This window comes from Setaria italica, chromosome V (assembly GCF_000263155.2).
Source record: "Setaria italica strain Yugu1 chromosome V, Setaria_italica_v2.0, whole genome shotgun sequence".
Classification (NCBI taxonomy): Eukaryota; Viridiplantae; Streptophyta; class Magnoliopsida; order Poales; family Poaceae; genus Setaria; species Setaria italica.
The window spans coordinates 47,039,144-47,058,656 of record NC_028454.1 but is presented as its reverse complement, the minus strand read 5'-3'; the positions used below and the strand labels follow the sequence as shown (position 1 = coordinate 47,058,656).

Sequence of the window (19,513 nt, the reverse complement as noted above, 5' to 3'; positions counted from 1 at the left end):
AGTGCGAGAAGGGTGGGAATTGCTGGATTGGTTTGTAGCGGGCATGTTGTTCTGTCCTCTTTTATAGACCCAAGGATTTTCTTTTTCTTTTTTCTTACATTGAAAGGGTAAGTGAGCATCTTATTCTCTTTTGACAAATTTGATCGAATCTTTTGTTTTTTTCCTTGTTCTGTTTCTTCATTCAAATTTGTTAGGCGTCACATGACTTTACTGTCATCCTTTTAGGCTTTAGTAGATCAGCTGATTTCTAGCTAAGGATAGTTCCTAAACAGGCTTCTTCTCTCCTCTTTTAATAGAAAACATCTAGTTATCTTTCCCTTCAGCAATGAAAGATAGAACTACTTCAGTTTGTGCTCATGTGGCCAGTTATAGATTAGAGAACTCTTTTTGTTAAATGTGAATAACAAGAAAAACTTGCTATGTGGTTTTTATTTGTTTTCCAATGTGATTGGATGTTCAGTTAATAATATTTAATCCTTATGTACAGAACTTAAATTTGTCTTAATTTCTGAGAAAGCATTTGAGGACTGCAACTCATGTTCCCCTGGAAAGCTGCATAGAAGGCTTTGTTTTAGGCATGTATGTGCATTGAAAACCATATAATTCATTTCTTTCTAGCATGTCTTTTTTTATTAAGAAAAAATGAACAGTATATCCATTGTGTAGATGCTGCAAGTACTATAGGTGCACCATATTTGTATACAAAAAGTTATTCTCGTTCCATTGCATATGATTCTTCTTTATCTTTTCTCTTTCCGAAGGAATAGTTGGATGCTTTTCAGGTGTTAGTCATCATTTTGTTTTGCTGGTTAATATTGGTGAACCATAAAGGAATGTAACCGTTGCTTTACGTCTGTCTTCAGGGTTGCTCACCGAGACGGATTTGGGATTTGCTGCAGTGAGAGAAGCACGGGAGAAATTTGTGCTGAACAGAAAACATGAGACCTGCTGGATAGATGATTGTACGAGCGAGGTCCAGCCCTCCAGGTTTGACGGAGTTTGGCATGAAGTAGATTGGTAACAGAAAGTAGTGATGTATACTCCAGTGGGCTTCTCTTTTAGAGATTCGGCTTCCCTCGTGCACTGACAATATCTGCGGAATATTTATTGCGTGGGCACCTTAGCAGACCTTTATTCTGAGAATCTGCAGGAAGATAGATTGCAATAATCAAGGGCATTTTCTTATCATTTGGGACTGATGCCAAAATTGCCAGTGCAAGTGAGATGGGTTTGGACGAGTATGGAGCTCTTGGTCAGAATCTTTTGGTGGTCGTGTTATCAGTTTGTCAGGAATTTAGACCATGCTTTTAGCTATAGCCTAGAACATAGTTTGGTTTGGACACCAAATCTCACTCTTACGGTCCTGAAGCTTCTGAGATCTATGATGTGCTTTTGGAGATGATCTGTTTTTCTGGTCGTGTCCTCTCACAATGTATTTCTGTAAGACTAGCTAGACAGATGTAGATGAGGTGAAACAATTCGTGCGAGGTGGATGGCGTTGTACCATATGGCGCCACACTGGGGATGCCATTTAGGTGCTTTATTTAGGCAGAATTAGAGGCTTAATATTTGCAGATGTTACACGTTGCAAAAGTCTCCGTGGTGTCTTTTGGTTTGCATGGGTAGAATTCAGCTGTTTGGTTTAGCTCCGTCATTTGTCTGCCACGCTGCAATTCATGACACCAAACCAAACGGAGATGTCTGCTGCAAACCAGCTTTCTTCTATCCAAAAATAGAAGATCGAATCTGTTAGGAATTGAAACGAAATTTCCTTTGCGTTCTGTTACGTAACTCCTGAACCTATTTTCTTAGTCTGAGAGATCAAAGAAGGCTGGAAGTCCTACTGAGGACTACATACAAGCAGGGAAGCCTAGACGTGCTTCTGAATTCCTTGTTTGAAGCTCTTAACGTCTTGGTCTCATCAATTGAAGAACCATCACGGTTTGGGCTACTGTTCCCCTGCAGGAAGTGAAGGGTTTCAACGGACATAGCAAGCACAGGATTGGATTTGACCTTCCTAAAACCAGCCACATATACAATTTTGACCTTTCTAAAACAGCGAGTTAGAATAGCGGAGGATGTTAATACTAGGAAAGTTTGGGCGGCGTATACACACAAATGACATCATGGAGACTTTTGCAACATGTAACATCTGCAGCAGTTGAATCCATCTGTTTGGCTTAATACTAGGAAAGTTTGGGCAAATTCACGTGAACTAGGAAAGTGAACGACCCCAGCAGGCAGCAGCAGTGAAGGTCTCTTCCGAGCTCAAAGCAGTACCGACATGGCCTGCTTCACATCTTTTTACCCTTTATTTATGCGTTGGCAAGCATCAAGCATGTACTTCGAGGCTTTCATCAAACCTATCATTCATGCTGCGGTCCAGATCAAAGCTCATACACTACTACATTCACTATTCCCACAATTCCGTTTTACGAACTCAACAATGACAAGAATCTCCCATACATGATGGCAAAAGCGCAAACAGTGAGACAAAAACATTAAAACTTGAGTCGCTGACTTATGGAGTACAGGAATAGATGCAACATGTTAGATTATGTAAACAGATAACCCTTCAGCACAGGCACCGAAACTCTGCACTGCATTGCTACTCTCTGGGAATTCCAGCACCAGCATCATACCGTGTAACGGTTCTTCGGACCTTTGTCCATCTTCTTTGCATCGTCCTGCACGCAGCATAATAAATGGCAAAGTCAGAAAACGGTACCTGCCTTGAGCAGGGCACTGACAAGAAAAGGCGCTACTCACATGAACGATGAATCCAATGGAGTCCTTGTAATCCAGAAATTCCTTCCACTGCTTCCCTATGCTTACCTGAACAAAGAAAGAGCAGGGAAAACATTCAGCACGTTTCGCCTAATTACTCAATGGCAATCATGTTCAGGACTCGAAACATTTTACAATTAAAAAGGTTACACCTGAGCAGTGATCAGGGTTCCAGAAACAACAATTTCCTGGACAATGACAGGGCGCAATACTTTTATAATAATAAATCTTCAAAACTATGAAATATTCTTCAGGATATCACAAAAGCTGAGAACCCTCCCTGAGTTCAAAAATGATAAGCAGTTCAAAAAAAAAATCCCTGATTACAAAATTACATTTGGAACAAGCACCTATTGTCAATGAAAACACGACGCATGTATATACAAGAAAAAGAAACAAGCTGTTGCACAAGCATGTTAGGTAAGATGTCACTGCAGCACTCAACAGTCAATACCTGGGCAGCTTCATTGCCAGCATTTTTGGTCCAGATAGCTATTCTTTCCTGCTTACCACGTACACTAACGACTGCTCCACAAATTTCATCACCATAGTCGAATTGTTCGCCAATCATTGCCAATAGCTAAACAAAAGAGGATATAGCATGGAGGTTATAGTGAAGATAAATATGCAAAGCAAATTTATCTTCTCTAACGAAAACAAAAACTTACAGTGTGCAGCCACATTGTGTCAGATTTTCCTCTGCCACAGCTGATGGTCCATTTACCACCATTGGCACAAATAGGGTCTTCCCATTTTGGTTCAATCTTGTTCTTGAAACAATGGAAGTCCGCTCCCACAATCAACTTGCTAGGGTGGTGAATATTATTGTAAAGGCTGAAAAAACACAAATTTGGTTAGTGTGCTTTTCTGGGATATATAAATGGTTGAGAGCTAAAGTTGGAATAGTACGTAAAAGGAATGAAGCAAAGATCACAAAATTCAGCAGATTCCTCAAGCAGCCACTGCGTTACCCACTATAAAATTTGGTTAGATTACTAGTGTATGTCCTTTCTTTTCATCAAATCTCCTGACTTCAATCCCGTGCAATACCCACTATAAAATTTTGTTAGACCTGACATGAACTGATATTTTTGTGATCAAAGCAGACTTCACAATCAAGGAAACAAAAACCAAAAGAGTCAATACCCTAGTAAGCATGGTTGAGTGGGTTAAATCGAACCCTTGAGTCTGAACAAATACATCCTAAAGTGTTTGAATGAGGCAAAAACTACTGAAAAATTTTTGTGTGCAAAGGGCATGGAAAGCTATGAAGTTGTGGCAGCAACTACGTCATCGCAATCAATTTTCCTTTCCCGTCCTAGAAACTAGGGTCGTCAGAGATTCAATAACAACATTCAACCCTAGCAGGATCAGAAAGTAACGCACCAGATCCGCGGACAATGACTCCTAGTAGGAGTGTAGGAGGATATTGTAAATCTGACTATGGCGGGGCTAGGGAACAATCGGATCAGCAAGCCTGGGAAACCATCCCGGGGTGAATACGGAGAAGGGCATGGAAGGGCACGTACCCCCAGAAGTCCTCGACGGTGGAGAAGGTGTGGATGGGGCGGATGGAGCTCCCCCATGCGGCCTGCTTGGACTTTCCCTGCGGGTTGTCGAACCAGAAGGTCCAGGAGTGCTCGAGCGGGTGCGTGGCGGGCTGGAGCGGCGGTGCGGGGGCGGAGGAGTCGTCGGCGATCTCGCCCTCCTCTCTGTCGTCGTCGTCCGGCGCGGGGCGGCCCCGGGAGCCGGCGGACGTGGGCCTGGTGTCGGTCTCGTCGGCCATGGCGGCGGCGGCGGCGGTCAGGTGGTAATCAGGTTGGGTAGGGAGGGAGGGAGGGTCCCTTGGATCTCTTCTTCTCTTGAGTCCTTGACAAGGAAGGAAGAAGGATGCGCGTGAGCTGGGCTTCTGTGGGCTGGGCTAGTTTTTTCTTTTCCTTTGCCCAGCAGAGCCCACCCAGCCAGCAGAAAGAAGGAATAGGGCCGAAACTCTCATCCTCCTCCAGCCGCCGCCAGTCAGTGTGGTGGGCTGGATCAGCCACAATCGCCTGTCTTCTTCTAGCTAGACTAGACTAGACTATATGATTTGATGGGGGTGTCGCCATTGCTGCACGTGAATGATTTGATAGTGGGCCCAGCAGCTATCAAGGTTACAAGCAAGGAATGACAAGCTAAGAGACAGACAGGCACCACTATTATTGGATTGATAAATAAATAATTGCTCCTCCGTAGACAGAGACCCGTGCCCGTGGTGCACGTGAGTGCGAAATGCGCTCCGATCCGATTTGGTTTGATTACTTTTGATGTTCGATTTGCCTACTGAACGAATGAAACGTATAGTTTTAATTTTAAAAGAGGTCAAGTGAGGAGGTGGTCAAAGCAAGATCCGACCAAGCGACCCATTTCCCCTGCTGCTGCTGGTGGTGGTCGGTCCCATACGACCACGTGGCTATGTCACTCGCATTAAGCTTAATTAATTCATAATTATAATATTACGTTGTCAAATTATGAACTACTAAGCTTAATAGATTCATCTCTTCCATACGTACAATTAGTTTAATTAGTATTTAAATATTTAAATATTTAATGTGATCGTAAACTATTCGCTGAACCACGCAGCTCGCAGACCCTGCGAACCACACACGCCCTAAGGAGCTCGATCTGAGCGGTGGGCCATCATCCCATCCCTGTGTCTGCCACAGTGCTCATTCCAATCTAGCTAGGCCCTTGTTCACTTGGGGAATTTGGGAGGTGCCAAATTACTGTAGCAACACTGTAGCGTTTCGTTTGTATTTGTGAATTATTGTCCAAATATTGACTAATTAGGGTCAAAAGATTCGTCTCGCAAAGTACAACAAAACTGTGCAATTAGTTTTTGATTTCGTCTACATTTAGTACTCCATACATGTACCGCAAGTTTGATGTGATGGGGAATTTTCTTTTTGCATAGTGTAAAAGTTGGGACTTTGGTGGGAAGTGAACAAGGGCTAGGCTAGCTATCTCTTCTTCTCCCGTGTCCCTCCCTCCTCGTCATCGTCCTCTCCTCTTCCCTCCTCCATAAATAGAGAGGAGAGAGAAGAGAGAAGAGAGAGAACCCAGCCGAGGCCACCGCCACCGACATCGCCTCGTAACCCGTCGAATCCACATTCCCCGAACCCCACGCCGCCACCACGCGCATTCCCGATCCGACCGCGCCGCGTCGCCAGCCCACCAAGGGGAAGGAGAGGATGTCGTCGCCCTCGCCGGCGCCCGCCCGCCTGGATCTGGACGGCAACCCCGTCGCGCCCCTCACCATCTGCATGATCGGCGCCGGCGGCTTCATCGGCTCCCACCTCTGCGAGAAGCTCATGGCCGAGACCGCCCACGTCGTCCTCGCCGTCGACGTCTACTGCGACAAGATCCGCCACCTCGTCGACCCCGCGCCGCCGCACCTCGCAGGACGCATCTCCTTCCACCGACTCAACATCAAGAACGACTCCAGGCTCGAGGGGCTCATCAAGATGGCCGATCTGGTGAGCACATACCTGCTAGTACTAGTACCTGCAGATTTACGACATTCCTCGAGTTATTATGCAAAATTCCAAATTAAGGGGAAATTCTGTTGGGCAACTGATTGACGTATTTTCCTCTGCTGCTGCTTGTTTGGATCTGCGCGCCAAGACGATAAACCTGGCGGCGATCTGCACGCCCGCGGACTACAACACGCGCCCCCTCGACACCATCTACAGCAACTTCATCGACGCACTCCCAGTGGTACTTCTCTTTCTTTTTTCGCTCCTCGATTTTGGCAATTCCTCGTTCTACAGATTACAGAATGTCTCCTTGTCATCACTTACTCATGATTCCTTCCTTTCGTGCACCGCAGGTTAAGTACTGCTCCGAGAACAACAAGCGTCTCATCCACTTCTCCACGTGCGAGGTCTACGGCAAGACCATCGGCAGCTTCCTCCCCAAAGACCACCCTCTCCGCAAGGTCCACATAATCCCATCCTGTCTACCTGTGCACGTCCTCATGGTTCTGGACAATTTGATGCCTCAAGTTATATTTCTTTCTATTTAGTTGGCTCCATAAAGAAATAATTGAAGATCTGGTGCAGGTTGCTAAACTGCCATGTTTAACTACATATAACTGTCCTGTCCTTGCGGTACGGTCCTTGTATCAAGGTTGGGCTGGATTTGGTGTTAGTTGGGGATGAATTTTCTAGTTTGGTTGTTGGTTGGTGCTGGGACATGTTCCTGTCATGCCGAATTCTTGAAATGATTATAGGATGTTGACTTTTGAGGGAATACTATGGTTTGACTGCATCTGTTAGTGTAGGTCTTGCTCTTCCCTTGACCTGTACAGATTGTCCAGTACCATTTATTTTCCCTTTTTGCCTTTCTAAAATCCACACTGTTTGAGGCTCCAAGCTATGTCCTTTTTTAATAGCATTTCCTGTGAGATAAGTTAGTGTATTGATGCTTAAGCAATTAAGGGTTGTGACAACTAGGCAACTAGCAGCCTTGCTCAAAGAGTCGGTGTTTAGTTAAATGAATTCCTTTTGGATTTCATGATTTTTAGTATTGTTTGGTACTTTTTCTCGATGTTGTCGCGTGTTTTTTTAAGAAAGTTCCTAAACTGTTCTGTCATCGGTACTGCACCCAGGCCAACTCAAGGAAAGTGTCTAGTTAGTGCGGCTGTGTCAGGTGTTTGATGTGCGCTTATTAACGGAACTGTAATACGATGACAGTGTTGGATAATAGGATGAACTGTGAACTTTACCATTGCTTTGTTCTGGTGAGCAAAGTGAGAATAACCTTGCTTCAGAAAGAGACGGCAACAAAACAGTTATAATCGTAGGCATGTTGGAGCTTGATGCCTTGTATTTGTATTCAGCAAAATAGGCACTTTGGTCCCTAAACTTTGCACGGAGGGTCAACTTCGTCCCTCAACTTTCAGATTGGCCAATTTAGTCCCTCAACTTTCATTTTTGGGTCAAACTCGTCCTTATGTTGATGTGGTGCTCTATTTTAGCATAAGTCTAATGCCAAAAGTCCATTTTGCCCTTAGCTCATCTAGATCAAACATTTATGTGATCATACTTCCTTAATACATACACATAACAATATATTTTTTAAACTAACACAAAATATGGTTTTCAAAAAGTGTATTTACTCGTACTCTTTAAAGTCATTCATGTGCTCATACGAATTTGATAGGCAAAATATATGTACTCAAACAAGTATTTACTCATATTCTTTTGTTATATATACAACTCAATGTGTGTATGCATGTTCTAAAATCAACATGTGCTCACATACTCGTGGTATGTTATACATGTTCCATGCATGTATTCATACTACCTCGGCAAACATATGTATCCTCATATTTATTTTGGATCATACGCTATTGTAATTCTAAAGGTGAAAATTGAAGAGAGAAAAGAGCCAAGGGTAAAATGGACCTTTTGTATTAGTTTCATACCAATATGGAGCCACGTATCAGCACAAGGACGAGTTTGACCCAAAAACAAAAGTTTAGGGACTAAATTGGTCAATCTGAAAGTTGAGGGACGAAGTTGACCCTCTGTGTAAAGTTCAGGGACCAAGATGCCTATTTTGCCTTTGTATTCCTTTTGCATCATATACCTGTCCATCTTCTGATGTTTGTCTGGCCATTATTTTCAAACAGGAACCTGAATTTTATGTTCTGAAAGAAGATGAGTCACCCTGCATTTTTGGTCCAATCGTGAAACAGCGATGGTCCTATGCATGTGCAAAGCAACTTATTGAGAGGCTTATTTTTGGTTAGTAAATTTATCCTGTATTGTTTTTGTCAATATGTAGCTGATGGTCGCAACTTCTCATTCTAACGACTGTTGCCATTGTGATCGAGTATCCACCAGCTGAAGGTGCAGAAAATGGCCTTGAGTTCACAATTGTGAGACCTTTCAATTGGATTGGACCAAGGATGGACTTCATTCCTGGTGTTGATGGCCCTAGTGAGGGTGTGCCTCGGGTTTTGGCTTGCTTCAGTAACGTATGTGTGCCTTTTTTTTTTCTTTTGGCTGAGGATGATTACATTAGTTTCGCATCATGTTCAGTCTTCTTAAAAGATGTATGTTACCAATGGTTTTGCAGAATCTGCTCCGCCGAGAGCCCTTGAAGCTTGTTGATGGGGGCCAGTCTCAGAGAACTTTTGTTTACATTAAGGATGCCATCGAAGCTGTTGTTTTGATGATTGTATGTTATCGCCTTTATCTCTGGCTCCTTGTTATGTTCAAATTCAATGGGACTGAACTCCTTTTTTTTTTCTCCTGTTGTCAATTTATCAAAGGAAAATCCTGCTCGAGCTAATGGTCACATCTTCAATGTTGGGAATCCCAGCAATGAAGTTACTGTTAGGGAGTTGGCCCAAATGATGACAGAGGTATGTCATGGATGACACAGATACAATTTGTGTTGCTTTGCTTGTATCTGTTGTAAGCCATTCATTGTCTTGTTTTTGTACAGGTCTATGCAAATGTCTCAGGAGAGGCACCACTGGATGAACCCATGATTGATGTGAGTTCGAGTCAGTTCTATGGTGAAGGATATGATGATAGTGACAAGAGAATCCCTGACATGACTATAATCAACAAGCAGCTAGGTATTGCTGTGTTTTGAATGATTCTCTCTCTGGCTATGTCATTTTCCCTCGCTACCCATTAATGGTCAAATGACTATAACTGTAGGTTGGAACCCAAAGACACCTCTCAAGGATTTGCTGGAGACAACATTGACATATCAGCACAAGACATACAAGGAAGCTGTCAAAAGGCAAATGTCACAGGCTTCAGCGTCGAGTTAGATAACCCGATCCTCGGATGGAAAAGTGGTGACAGGCGCTCAATCAGAGCGCAGCCACAGGTGTAATGATGTTTTGGAAGTCGGATACGTATACGCTAGTAATCGTTTTTGAGGCTCTAGTTGCTCCCTAGATGTCCATCTTGTTAGATTCCGTGCTGCTATCAAGGGGAAGGGATGTTATCCGTATGGCAGAGTTGATGTACTCCATCCATTGTACTTTGGTTGCTCCTCGTGCTGTGTCAAGTCATTCTTTGGAATCATTTCATTGGCGAGAGCTGTTATTGTTCGTATGTTGCAACCTGAGTGAGTTTATTAGTTGTGCACAAATTTCTCTGCTGGGTAGCAATACTACTATGGCTGATGTGGTAGCTTAGCTGTAAGCTTTTTCCAGGATGTTATCAAGTGAGCTAGGTAAAGCTGTCATGATTCTCATCAGTAATTTTGTGAGATAAGTTTGTCAAAGTCTGATTGAAACGGCAAACCGAAATTCCAATTAGGATGGACACTCAAGATGAAGATGAAGAGGTTTTCCTTTAGGTTAGGACTAGGAGAAAAAGAATGCCATTTAGCTAGGTTAGGACTAGGAGAAAAAGAATGCCTCGCTACTTGACGTAGTGATTTCTTGAGCAATCTTTTTTCCGAACCACACAGAACATACGTAGACGTTCACCGCCTTTATGGATGCACACACAACCTTACCTCTATGAGCATCTTCGAAAGGCTGAGATGGCAAATTATTGAGAATAATAAAGTCACCACTGGCACCTTGCTGTCGACGGCACATCACTTCCCACTGAAAAGAATAGCACCGGCAAATTATTAAGAATAACGAAATCACCACTGACACCTCGCTGTTCACAGGCACGTCACTTGCCACTGAAACGATAGCGTCGGTTAAAATTCTAAAATAAATTTAGAAAAATACGAAGATTACTGACGACTATTGGCATTATTATCTGGATGGTTAAAAGAAAACGACTTTTGGCATTATTATCTGGATGGTTAAACTAAAAAAATGCGTGACACAGAAAAAGGAGGCGGGACTTTCGACTCGAGTCGATAACACGGAAAGGAGCGTTGGAGTTTGCCGCTGGTGTGATAGAATAGAATACAGCAAGCGTGAGGAGGCGAGGCCATGGGCAACGCCGGGAGCGCGCCGGAGCAGGCCAAGAACTCCGCGGATGGGGCTTCCGATGCGGAGGCCCGCCGCGCGCCGCCGTCCACGGTCCGTTTCTTCCCCGATGCGGAGCGCCAAAAGGCCCGGCAGCCGCCGCCGATAAAGCTCGAGGAGGAGGAAGGCGCCCCGCCGCCGCCCGCAACCGAAGAGGAGATGGCCCCGCGCAACCTCTGGCAGGTATCTCGATTCATCATCCTTTACCTCCCAGTTACCATTCGCCCCCGCAGACTAGATTAGGTTAAACCCACCCCAAACCCCTTGCTGTGCGGTTCCCTAGTTCAATCTATCTTATACTTATAGGAGTAGATGGTATTGTTGGGCCTTCTTGTGTATGCTGGACCAGAGAGCACACTAGTCCTTCCTGATTGTATAATATACATGTCCACAATCCACAACACGAGGATATTTGCTTGCAATTTGGGTTTGAATCTGCAGTATCATCTGTTGGACGAGTCTTTTCCTCATTCCCCATCATATAAATCGGTAAGTTTCAGAGGCATATTTTGCAGAACGCTTGTGAGCTGGACACCATACAATGGACTGTTGACACCCAGACTGACATAGTTTGAAGTTCGCACCTATAGAATATATACTTCTGTTTTATATAGGCGTTTCAACTAGGATAAAATCACACATCACAATTTTTTTTAAAAAACTCAATGTTTTTAAGCATGTCGAATTGTATTTGTGTTTGCAGTGCACTGCTCTGAAAATGTTATATAGTTGCCCGCTGACAAAGTACGAATGTGTATCATCTAGACTCTAGAGTCGGAATCACTTGTAGAGAGGGTGCACTTTCATTGTTACTTTCTGGCAGGGTCAATAACAACTAACAGTCGCCACTTAGAGATCACTGGGCTGTGAACTGCTACTTGTCTTTCAAAGGTCCCCATTGGCGGAGCCAAGGGGGGGCTGGCAGGGGCCATGGCTGGCCCCCCGAATGAATCATATCACTAAGCTTACTAGTTACTAAATCACTAATTATTTAGGCTAATCACTAGTTATTAACGAATCACTATTCATTTAGCCTTCAAATAATGTTTTTCTAGTGATTAGGTCTTCTAATTCTCCAGTTTTAACTGATGCAGCCGTCGCAGACATTGTCCCAAACATACCCATTTTCTCTTGGTTTGATTTGTCTTGGCTCGGCACCCCCTAAGCCTAATTCCTGGCTCCGCCCCTGGGTCCTCTCATTTGTTATGTTCTACGAATGCTGTGTAACACACGACAGGATTTAAGCTTCATTAAGAAGCTGTAATTGTTTCGCCAAGACGATGAAGATCATATTAGTGTTATCATCCTATTGGTAATCCGCATCTTAATAAAAACCATTGATCTATAGTATATTAGTATGTATGTTCCTCGACAGGAATTTTACTCTTGTTTGGTGTGGTTGTTTCATGCTGAATATTTAGTTTGCTTTCACTTTATTTCCATGTCTGCCTGCACTATGTGATATTGTTGACTTGTGACTAGTGTATTCATGCGAATGTGACACCTCCTACTATACTGCTAGGTGTATGCACTTGGGGCGTTCATTGTGTTGAGATGGGCCTGGGCCAAGTGGAAGGAGAACCAGGACAGAAAGGACTCACCAGATGATGATGGAGGTGCACCGGACGGGTCGACTTAATCATGGTTTGCTGCATGGGCCTGGCTCTGCTCTGGTAGCTAGCAGCGAAGATGAATGCTATTTCGCTTTGCGGATAATGATGGATCACTCTACCCATCATATAGTGGTCACCAATGTTGCTATGCAATGGAGGACCATGTATTTGCTGCCATTTTTGCAAGTGGCGTTCTGTGTTTACTCTAGTAAACTCCCTTTTTTTAATCTCAGATTTATTACTGTTACCATCTGTGATTGCCTGCTTGTTTTCAACTTGCAATCTCGTACTGCTTGTTTACTGTTAAACCGTGCCAACGATGGATTGCTCGTGAGGTGGATATTTTAACAACAATGCGGCGTGGTATGTGTTGTTATATCTTGTGGTATCAATGTACTCTGATCATCTGATGTATGTGATGTGGGGCATGCAACATGGCGCTGGAAACGCCTGAACGCATTGACTGCAACATGTTCCTGCTACTATGTTGGTGGAACGTCTATCTGGAAGTGGTTATTTCAGGGATGCTTCAGTATCCAATGTATGTCGCCTTCAGTTCAGTTCAGGGATGCTTTTGTTTTGTATCCAATCCAATGTAAGATGTCCAATGTTTTGTTGCCGCTCTCCGGCCAGGTGGCTATTTCAATAACAACGGTGCACGGCTGTGTTCTTGTGGAAAAAATCTACAAAAAGTTAACAGTTACATTTTTTTTTTCGAATCGCAGTACTACTACAACTTTATAGCTGTATAAAACATAAGAGATCTAAGGAATATCATGGAAGTAAAAAAAATCGAATGAAGAATATGAGGCAAATTATGGCAAAAAAAAAACTTAAAAAATATGCTGGCTGTGGGGTTCGAACCCACGCGCACGTGAGTGCAGAAGATCTTAAGTCTTCCCCCTTAGACCACTCGGGCAAACCAGCTGTTCTGTACTTTGGCTGACACAGGAAAGTTATAACCAAAGTAATGGAAATGAAAGAAGCACGTATAAAAACTACTGGAAATGAAAAGAGCAATGTTTTGTACATGATGCACGTGCCTGAAGCCGTTGGTGATCGATCGAGCTGAGGTGAGGTCGGTGTGTTGTGATGCCTACCTGCTGCGCCGTTAATTGCACTCGCTATCACTGTCGCTAGCACCGACAACGACAGCATCGATCACGTCCCTCTCCAAACCACACAACATGCATCGCACTACACTGCACCACAAGTACTGTAGAATAGATTCTCTTCTGTCTTCTCGAAAGCAGCATACAACGACGTCCATACGTACACGCTGACGTACGTACGCAGCCAATGGAATGGAAGCTGAGGTGCCAAGTTTTATGTGAATTCTTCTCATGCATCAGATTAAAAGGATCACACATATATGCATCATGTTTGTTTTTCCCCTTATGTTTGGCGACCAACCCACCGACTATATATAGTCTCTGCATGTGTATTCAGATTGGACGCAGTCCAACAAAAATCCAAATTCTCACTTTTCGGTATGGATGTTCGTCCATATGAAACACATACAGCTAGCTTGTAACAAAAAAAAAAATCTTCATGACTAGACCGACCAATGCTGGTGCTCTCTAGTGGTGAACTGATGAATACACACGAATATCTTTGGCAACTATAACTTGCCTAATGTTATATTAGTTATGACAAGGTTAAACGCCAATCAAACAAGCCGCAATTCTTTGACTACATGGGTACTCGTATTTTCAGCTAAAACGTAATGCCAGTAATATACTAGTAGTTTCTATTATAATATAAATTTACATAAAGCAACACGATGGCGTGCCAATATTGTGGATAATTAAGGTAGTTGTGAGACCTTAGAGAGGTGAAAAATGTACATTGTTTTAGGAGCATAATAGGATTGACCATATATTAGCCATGCATTCAGAAATTGATGGTTGGGGAGCATAACATATAGGTGGAGCCGTGGGGCATCTCTCACCCATCAGACTAGTCTTTTGGGTTGAATTAGGCTCCTAGTTATGTATTGCTGATTTTAACAATATCATTCTCTCTTTTATTTTCGAAACACCGTATAGACGCTCACATACACGCATGCTATTTTTATATGTGCAAACTAAGTGTCAAATACAAATATATCTTTCGATCCAAATGTCAGTAGTTTTACAGTAGGCATAACAAGAATTAAGAAAAGAGCAAGACGATGGCCATGCCGCCTTAGTAGTTATTTTAAATTAAAAAATGCCTTGTACCCTCTCTCTTCTTCTCCTTTTTGTTAGTTTACTTGTGGTAAAATCAATGTTTTAAATAGTGAGGTTGTAGAGCTATTGATATGATCGTTGCAGTAGAAATAGAGGGCAATAGCGGGGATATTAACAATCATATCGGAGGAAGTTGCATATACACCCGCTGCTTAAAAATATTGGATGTAACACATTATTCTTTTACTGGCAGGCACGTGTGGTTGACGCAAGATGGTAGATAAGTCGAGCTTGTCTCTACTGTCTTTTGCAAAAGAGAAGGGGGAAGAACGGATAGGAAAAATAGAGTGAAAAGCAGGTGACGCGTAGAAGTGTAGAATGGCTTGTATACCAACAACTTGTATTTTGGATCGAAGGAAATATGTACTAAAAGTAGAAGTTTTAAAACCAACCTTGTACTAAAACAAGACATGTCCTTTTCAAACTACCCTACATCCGGAATTGAAGCAGTACTACAATTTGATCGTGCGTGCAGATATCTCGCCGTACGGTGTCGCGTGGCAACGATATGATGGATCGATCATCAGTCGTCCATCCAGAGAGTGCAGTCGACGTCGTCGTCAACGGCGCCCCAGTCGAGGCCTCTCCCCATGGCCGGCGGCGTGAGCAGCATCCCCCTGGCCATGTCGTCGATGAGGCCGGGCATGTCAAAGATGGCGTCCTCGTCCAGGAAGCAGGCGGAAGGCTCCGGCGGTGGTAGTGCCAGGGGACGCGGTGGCGCGGCCGTTGACGATGATGTTGCGATGAGGTGGTGGGCGGCCGGGCGGTAGAGCTCGGCGGCCTGTGCGGCGGCGCATCGTATGTCGTCGGGCGCGGCGGTGCGGGGCCTGGGGAGCGTGTGGGCGGAGTCCGGGAAGTTGAGGTCTGCGGCGAGCGCGCCGCGGAGAGCGATGGCGGCGACGTCGTGCGCGCGGGCGGCCATCTCCGGGGTGGGGTAGGTGCCGAGCCAGATGCGCGCCTGCGCCTGCGGCTCCCGCACCTCGCAGACCCACCGGCTGCCCCCCGCCCGCGCCCGCACGCCGCGGTACACCGGGTGCCGCGTCTCCCGGAACTTCTTCCGCCCCGCCCGCCGCTTCGCCGGAAGCTGGTTCTGCTGCTGCTGGTGCTGGTGCGGCGGCGACGTCGGCGGCGAGAGAGACGACGAAGACGCAGACGACGAGGAGTCCTCGGCGGCGTCCGCCATGTATGGCGACTGAAAACTGAGAGCTACTACTGAATACTGAGGACGAAGAGGAGGGGCACCTGTGAGGTGGACATAAATAGTGGGCTAACGGGCTCTGATTGGGACCCGTCGACTTTGCCATCGAAGCGAACAGGACGGCTTCTGGATGTGGGTCTGGGTGTGAACTGACGACAGCGGCTCGGGGACCCGCTTAGGCCTTTTACTCACGTGGGGAATGTGGAAATTAGTCAGGGGGTGAAAATGAAACACGTGCAGTTAGTCCTTGTGTATACTAGTGAGTTCCTCAGGTCGGTGCCCAAAGACCAATGAATTCATGAAATAGGTTAGGCACCCATGAAAATGAATGAAGTCATGAAATAATTTGATGTCCGTTTTTCTCTTTTCTTTTCCCATACTAGGCTAGTAGGTAGAAAAGAAAAAAAAACGAGCTTGGTTCAGTTCATCAGTGTTATAGTAGAGAAATTAAGGGGGTGTTTGGGAACACCCTGTTAAAGTTTAACACCTGTCACATCGGATGTTTGGATGCTAATTAGGAGTATTAAACATAGGCTAATTATAAAACTAATTGCACAAATGGAGTATAATTCATGAGACGAATCTATTAAGCCTAATTAGTCCATGATTTGACAATGTGGTGCTACAGTAACCATTTGCTAATGATGGATTAATTAAGCTTAATAGATTCATCTCGCGAATTAGCACAGGGTTCTGCAATTAGTTTTATAATTAGCTCATGTTTAGTCCTTCTAATTAGCATCCGAACATCCGATGTGACAATGTTAAAGTTTAGCACCTCGTATCCAAACACCCCCTAAATTGCTTCAGCTAAGCATCCGACGTGGCGGTACTTCCCCATTAGGGAAGCAGCATGTCCCTGTCAGGTTGGCAAGCAGTGATGATCATGACACACAGCAGAGACCCAGATGCTGGACGGAGGACGTCACCTCCAATCCAATGCGCTTTTTGTTGGCCAACACGCATTTGCAGCAAATATCATTTCCACTAATTTAATCAAATCAAAGCTGGAGGACAGCCGACTGGATTGCCACATCACAACAACAGTCTTCAGTGAAACAGATAGACTAGTAATAGTTCATTCAGACAATACAGATACAGTACTCTCTAGTCTCTTCAAAATTTGGAACTACTGCTTAACAAGATTACAAGACAAAGAACACCCAGCTGCAAATCGCAATCATCTGCTATGGGGTTTTTACGATTCTGATGGTCTTATCAGGCTCTTCCTCTGCTTCAGGCGCTGCACTCTTCTTCGGTGGCCTCGCCCTTGCCTGTGCTGCTCCCACTCGTGCGCCCCTCGAAGCACGCGCTTGTCGCAGGCCTGTAAACACAGCATTCAGACCAATGCTTCATCAGCATTTGATTTCTTATATATATACATACATACAGCTCCAGAGTTACAATAGTCACCTCGCAGACGTATTGAGTCCATAACTCTCTTTCTCCAATACCATCTGAAGCATTTGTGCTTGGCAAACAAGCTGCGCCGTCAGCCAAAAATCTTTTCACAACATCCACACAAGGTTCCACAACTTCATGGTTCCATGAGTCGCCTGTGGTACCTAGCAAAATACGCACAAGGGATTACTACAGCAAGAATACGCTGTTTGATGATGCACCAGTAAGTAGAAATCGCCTTACAGCAGAATGCTTTGGTTGCATCAACGCGATGTAAGTTCCACCCAAAGTCTTTACTCAGCCGATGTAGTCTCCGTCTCTGAAGGAGAAATCAAAACGTTACAGTTAGTCAATAATCAATGTTCACTCAATCCTCTAACCGAAGGTAACAAAGGATGCAAGTGTTTACTTGACGACGAACAAGCCTGCGTGTGTTTGTCTTAAGCTGGGAAACAGCATCATCCAACAAGCTCTTAAGTTGATCATCATGTACAGTTAACATAGTTGTAGAAGAAGCCGCCTTATCCTTATCAGATTCTTTTCTTGTTAAATATAGTCTGAAAAACTCATCAAATTCACGAACCCCAATGGCCTGCCGCAGTCCTTGGGTGTAAACAGCATCTGGATCATATATATTGCATACTTCATCTAGCAGGCCAGCATCCATCATGCAATCAACCCTTTGGTTCACATAGTTATCCAGAACTTGAATATCAGCATCTACCCACAGGAAACAACAGTCGAATCTGGAGTTACTAGCCCGGCCCCATTTCTGCTCTGACATAACCAATGGTCTCATTTTAGACATTTAGAATTCCCAGCAAATTTAAACGCATACAAGAAATAAAAGGTGAGATATAAGGTAATCAGCAGTTAATTAATGACAAAAAGTGAGCACCAAGCAGACAACTATAGGTGAAATTCCTCACCTTAGCAGCCTCTCCTTGGAAAAGATTGCTGGGTAGGGCACCAGTGGTCGCATACAACTCAAGGTAGCGTTTTATCTTTTCAACACAACAGCACGTGCGGAATGGAGAAACACAAAACAATAAATATCATTGGGAACAGAAAAGGAACCTGACACAGCAGAGTCCTAGAAAGTTAGGAAAATTGGGCAGCACCCCTTACTTTTCTATGGTCATTTGGGTGGATCCGTTGGGCTGCGACAGGATCAATCTCCTTCAAGCGTTCATACCCACTGCCTTCATCGTTATTGTTAAGGCCTGATTGGCATAACAGACAGGTCAACCGATGTTTGAAAACTGAGCTACACAAGCTAAGAACAAGAAGTATACAATGTGACTAGAGTATTGACCTATGTCATCTGGGTGATCACTCAAAGTACAGTCCTGCATATCTTGTGCCATGTCATCAAAGAGGAATGGGCTAACAAGGGCCTACAATATGTAAGGGCAAAGACACAGGAGCAAATCGGATAGTGCAGTCATTCAAAATAAGATGAACTTCATCATACAGAAATCGACCTGCCATCAAATCAAAATTACCTGGATGTAGAAGTTTGTGCCGCCGACAATAACAGGGAGGCCACCGCGATTCAGTATTTCTTGTATGATCTGTAACCAGAGGGGAATACGTGAGCAATTTTGTTACACAGGTCACCAAACCAAGTGGTACCACTGAAGTACTGAACATTTGCAACTAGAGTAAAGTAGTGATGCTTGTAGCAGCAGCAGCATTGGCTTACCGGCACGGCATGGTCGCGGAAATCGCGGCAAGTGAACTCGACGGAGGGATCAATTACGCTAAGGAGATGGTGAGGAACACCTGGAGACACGCATCAAGAATATAATCTGACAGGAAACTGAAGTTGGGGATTGGGGACTGGATCGGGTGGGGGGGCAGAGACCTTTCTGCTCGTGCAGAGGAACCTTGTTGGTGAGGACGTCAAGGCCGCGGTAGACCTGCATGGAGTCGGCGCTGACCACCTCGACGCCGGCGAAGTGGGCCGCGAGGTCGACGGCCAGCCGCGACTTGCCGGCGCCCGTGGCGCCCATCACAATCACCACCTTGCCCCGACCCCTTTGAGGCGGAGACGGCGGGGAACCCTCGCCGGCGTTTGGAGCCGGCGGCGTGGAGGCGGAGTCGGCGGGGTGGGCCATCTCCACGGCGGCGGGAGGCGTAACGGAAGCTAGGCAGGCAGATGGGTGTGGGTGCGGGTTCTCCTGCGGGCTGTGGGCCTTCTATTTTCTTCATCATTCAATTCTAGTTGGTCCGGACATTGCATTGCACTCAGGACTTTTGCCTCTAAACAATTCAGTTTTTG

General features: G+C 44.7%; 5 protein-coding genes and 1 non-coding gene across 7 annotated transcripts; 2 read left to right on the top strand and 4 right to left on the bottom strand.

The window, feature by feature from the left end:
• Positions 1-2,344: 2,344 nt before the first annotated feature.
• Positions 2,345-4,643, bottom strand: LOC101759765 (eukaryotic translation initiation factor 4E-1). The gene is made up of 5 exons (XM_004971349.4): positions 4,317-4,643; positions 3,456-3,621; positions 3,242-3,367; positions 2,770-2,835; positions 2,345-2,687 (listed from the first exon to the last, which is right to left on the bottom strand). The coding sequence occupies exons 1-5, from the start codon at positions 4,571-4,573 to the stop codon at positions 2,637-2,639; spliced, it is 666 nt and encodes a 221-aa protein (XP_004971406.1). The 5' UTR covers positions 4,574-4,643; the 3' UTR covers positions 2,345-2,636.
• A 1,200-nt stretch (positions 4,644-5,843) lies between these two features.
• Positions 5,844-9,946, top strand: LOC101759361 (UDP-D-apiose/UDP-D-xylose synthase). Its single transcript, XM_004971348.4, has 9 exons — positions 5,844-6,299; positions 6,448-6,540; positions 6,653-6,760; positions 8,459-8,573; positions 8,673-8,806; positions 8,908-9,009; positions 9,104-9,196; positions 9,280-9,415; positions 9,501-9,946. The coding sequence occupies exons 1-9, from the start codon at positions 6,015-6,017 to the stop codon at positions 9,614-9,616; spliced, it is 1,182 nt and encodes a 393-aa protein (XP_004971405.1). The 5' UTR covers positions 5,844-6,014; the 3' UTR covers positions 9,617-9,946.
• Positions 9,947-10,679: 733 nt separating this feature from the next.
• On the top strand, positions 10,680-12,753 carry LOC101758960. The gene is made up of 2 exons (XM_004971347.3): positions 10,680-10,969; positions 12,309-12,753. Exons 1-2 carry the CDS (start codon positions 10,751-10,753, stop codon positions 12,423-12,425), a joined length of 336 nt encoding a protein of 111 aa, XP_004971404.1. The 5' UTR covers positions 10,680-10,750; the 3' UTR covers positions 12,426-12,753.
• Positions 12,754-13,242: 489 nt separating this feature from the next.
• On the bottom strand, positions 13,243-13,326 carry TRNAL-UAA. The gene has a single exon. It is a non-coding gene; the product is annotated as a tRNA-Leu (tRNA).
• A 1,616-nt stretch (positions 13,327-14,942) lies between these two features.
• LOC101758556 (dehydration-responsive element-binding protein 1F) lies at positions 14,943-15,837 on the bottom strand. Its single transcript, XM_004971346.2, has one exon. It carries the CDS (start codon positions 15,811-15,813, stop codon positions 15,154-15,156), a length of 660 nt encoding a protein of 219 aa, XP_004971403.1. The 5' UTR covers positions 15,814-15,837; the 3' UTR covers positions 14,943-15,153.
• Positions 15,838-16,827: 990 nt separating this feature from the next.
• On the bottom strand, positions 16,828-19,444 carry LOC101757860 (tRNA dimethylallyltransferase 2). 2 transcript variants are annotated; one of them, XM_004971345.3, is made up of 10 exons: positions 19,097-19,444; positions 18,935-19,014; positions 18,735-18,803; positions 18,545-18,626; positions 18,358-18,452; positions 18,159-18,233; positions 17,639-18,001; positions 17,473-17,548; positions 17,242-17,384; positions 16,828-17,152 (listed from the first exon to the last, which is right to left on the bottom strand). In XM_004971345.3, the coding sequence occupies exons 1-10, from the start codon at positions 19,347-19,349 to the stop codon at positions 17,027-17,029; spliced, it is 1,362 nt and encodes a 453-aa protein (XP_004971402.1). In that variant the 5' UTR covers positions 19,350-19,444; the 3' UTR covers positions 16,828-17,026. The 2 variants fall into 2 exon arrangements, with proteins under 2 accessions (XP_004971402.1, XP_004971401.1); XM_004971344.3 differs by having other exon boundaries at positions 17,242-17,393; positions 19,097-19,442.
• Between the last annotated feature and the right edge of the window lie 69 nt (positions 19,445-19,513).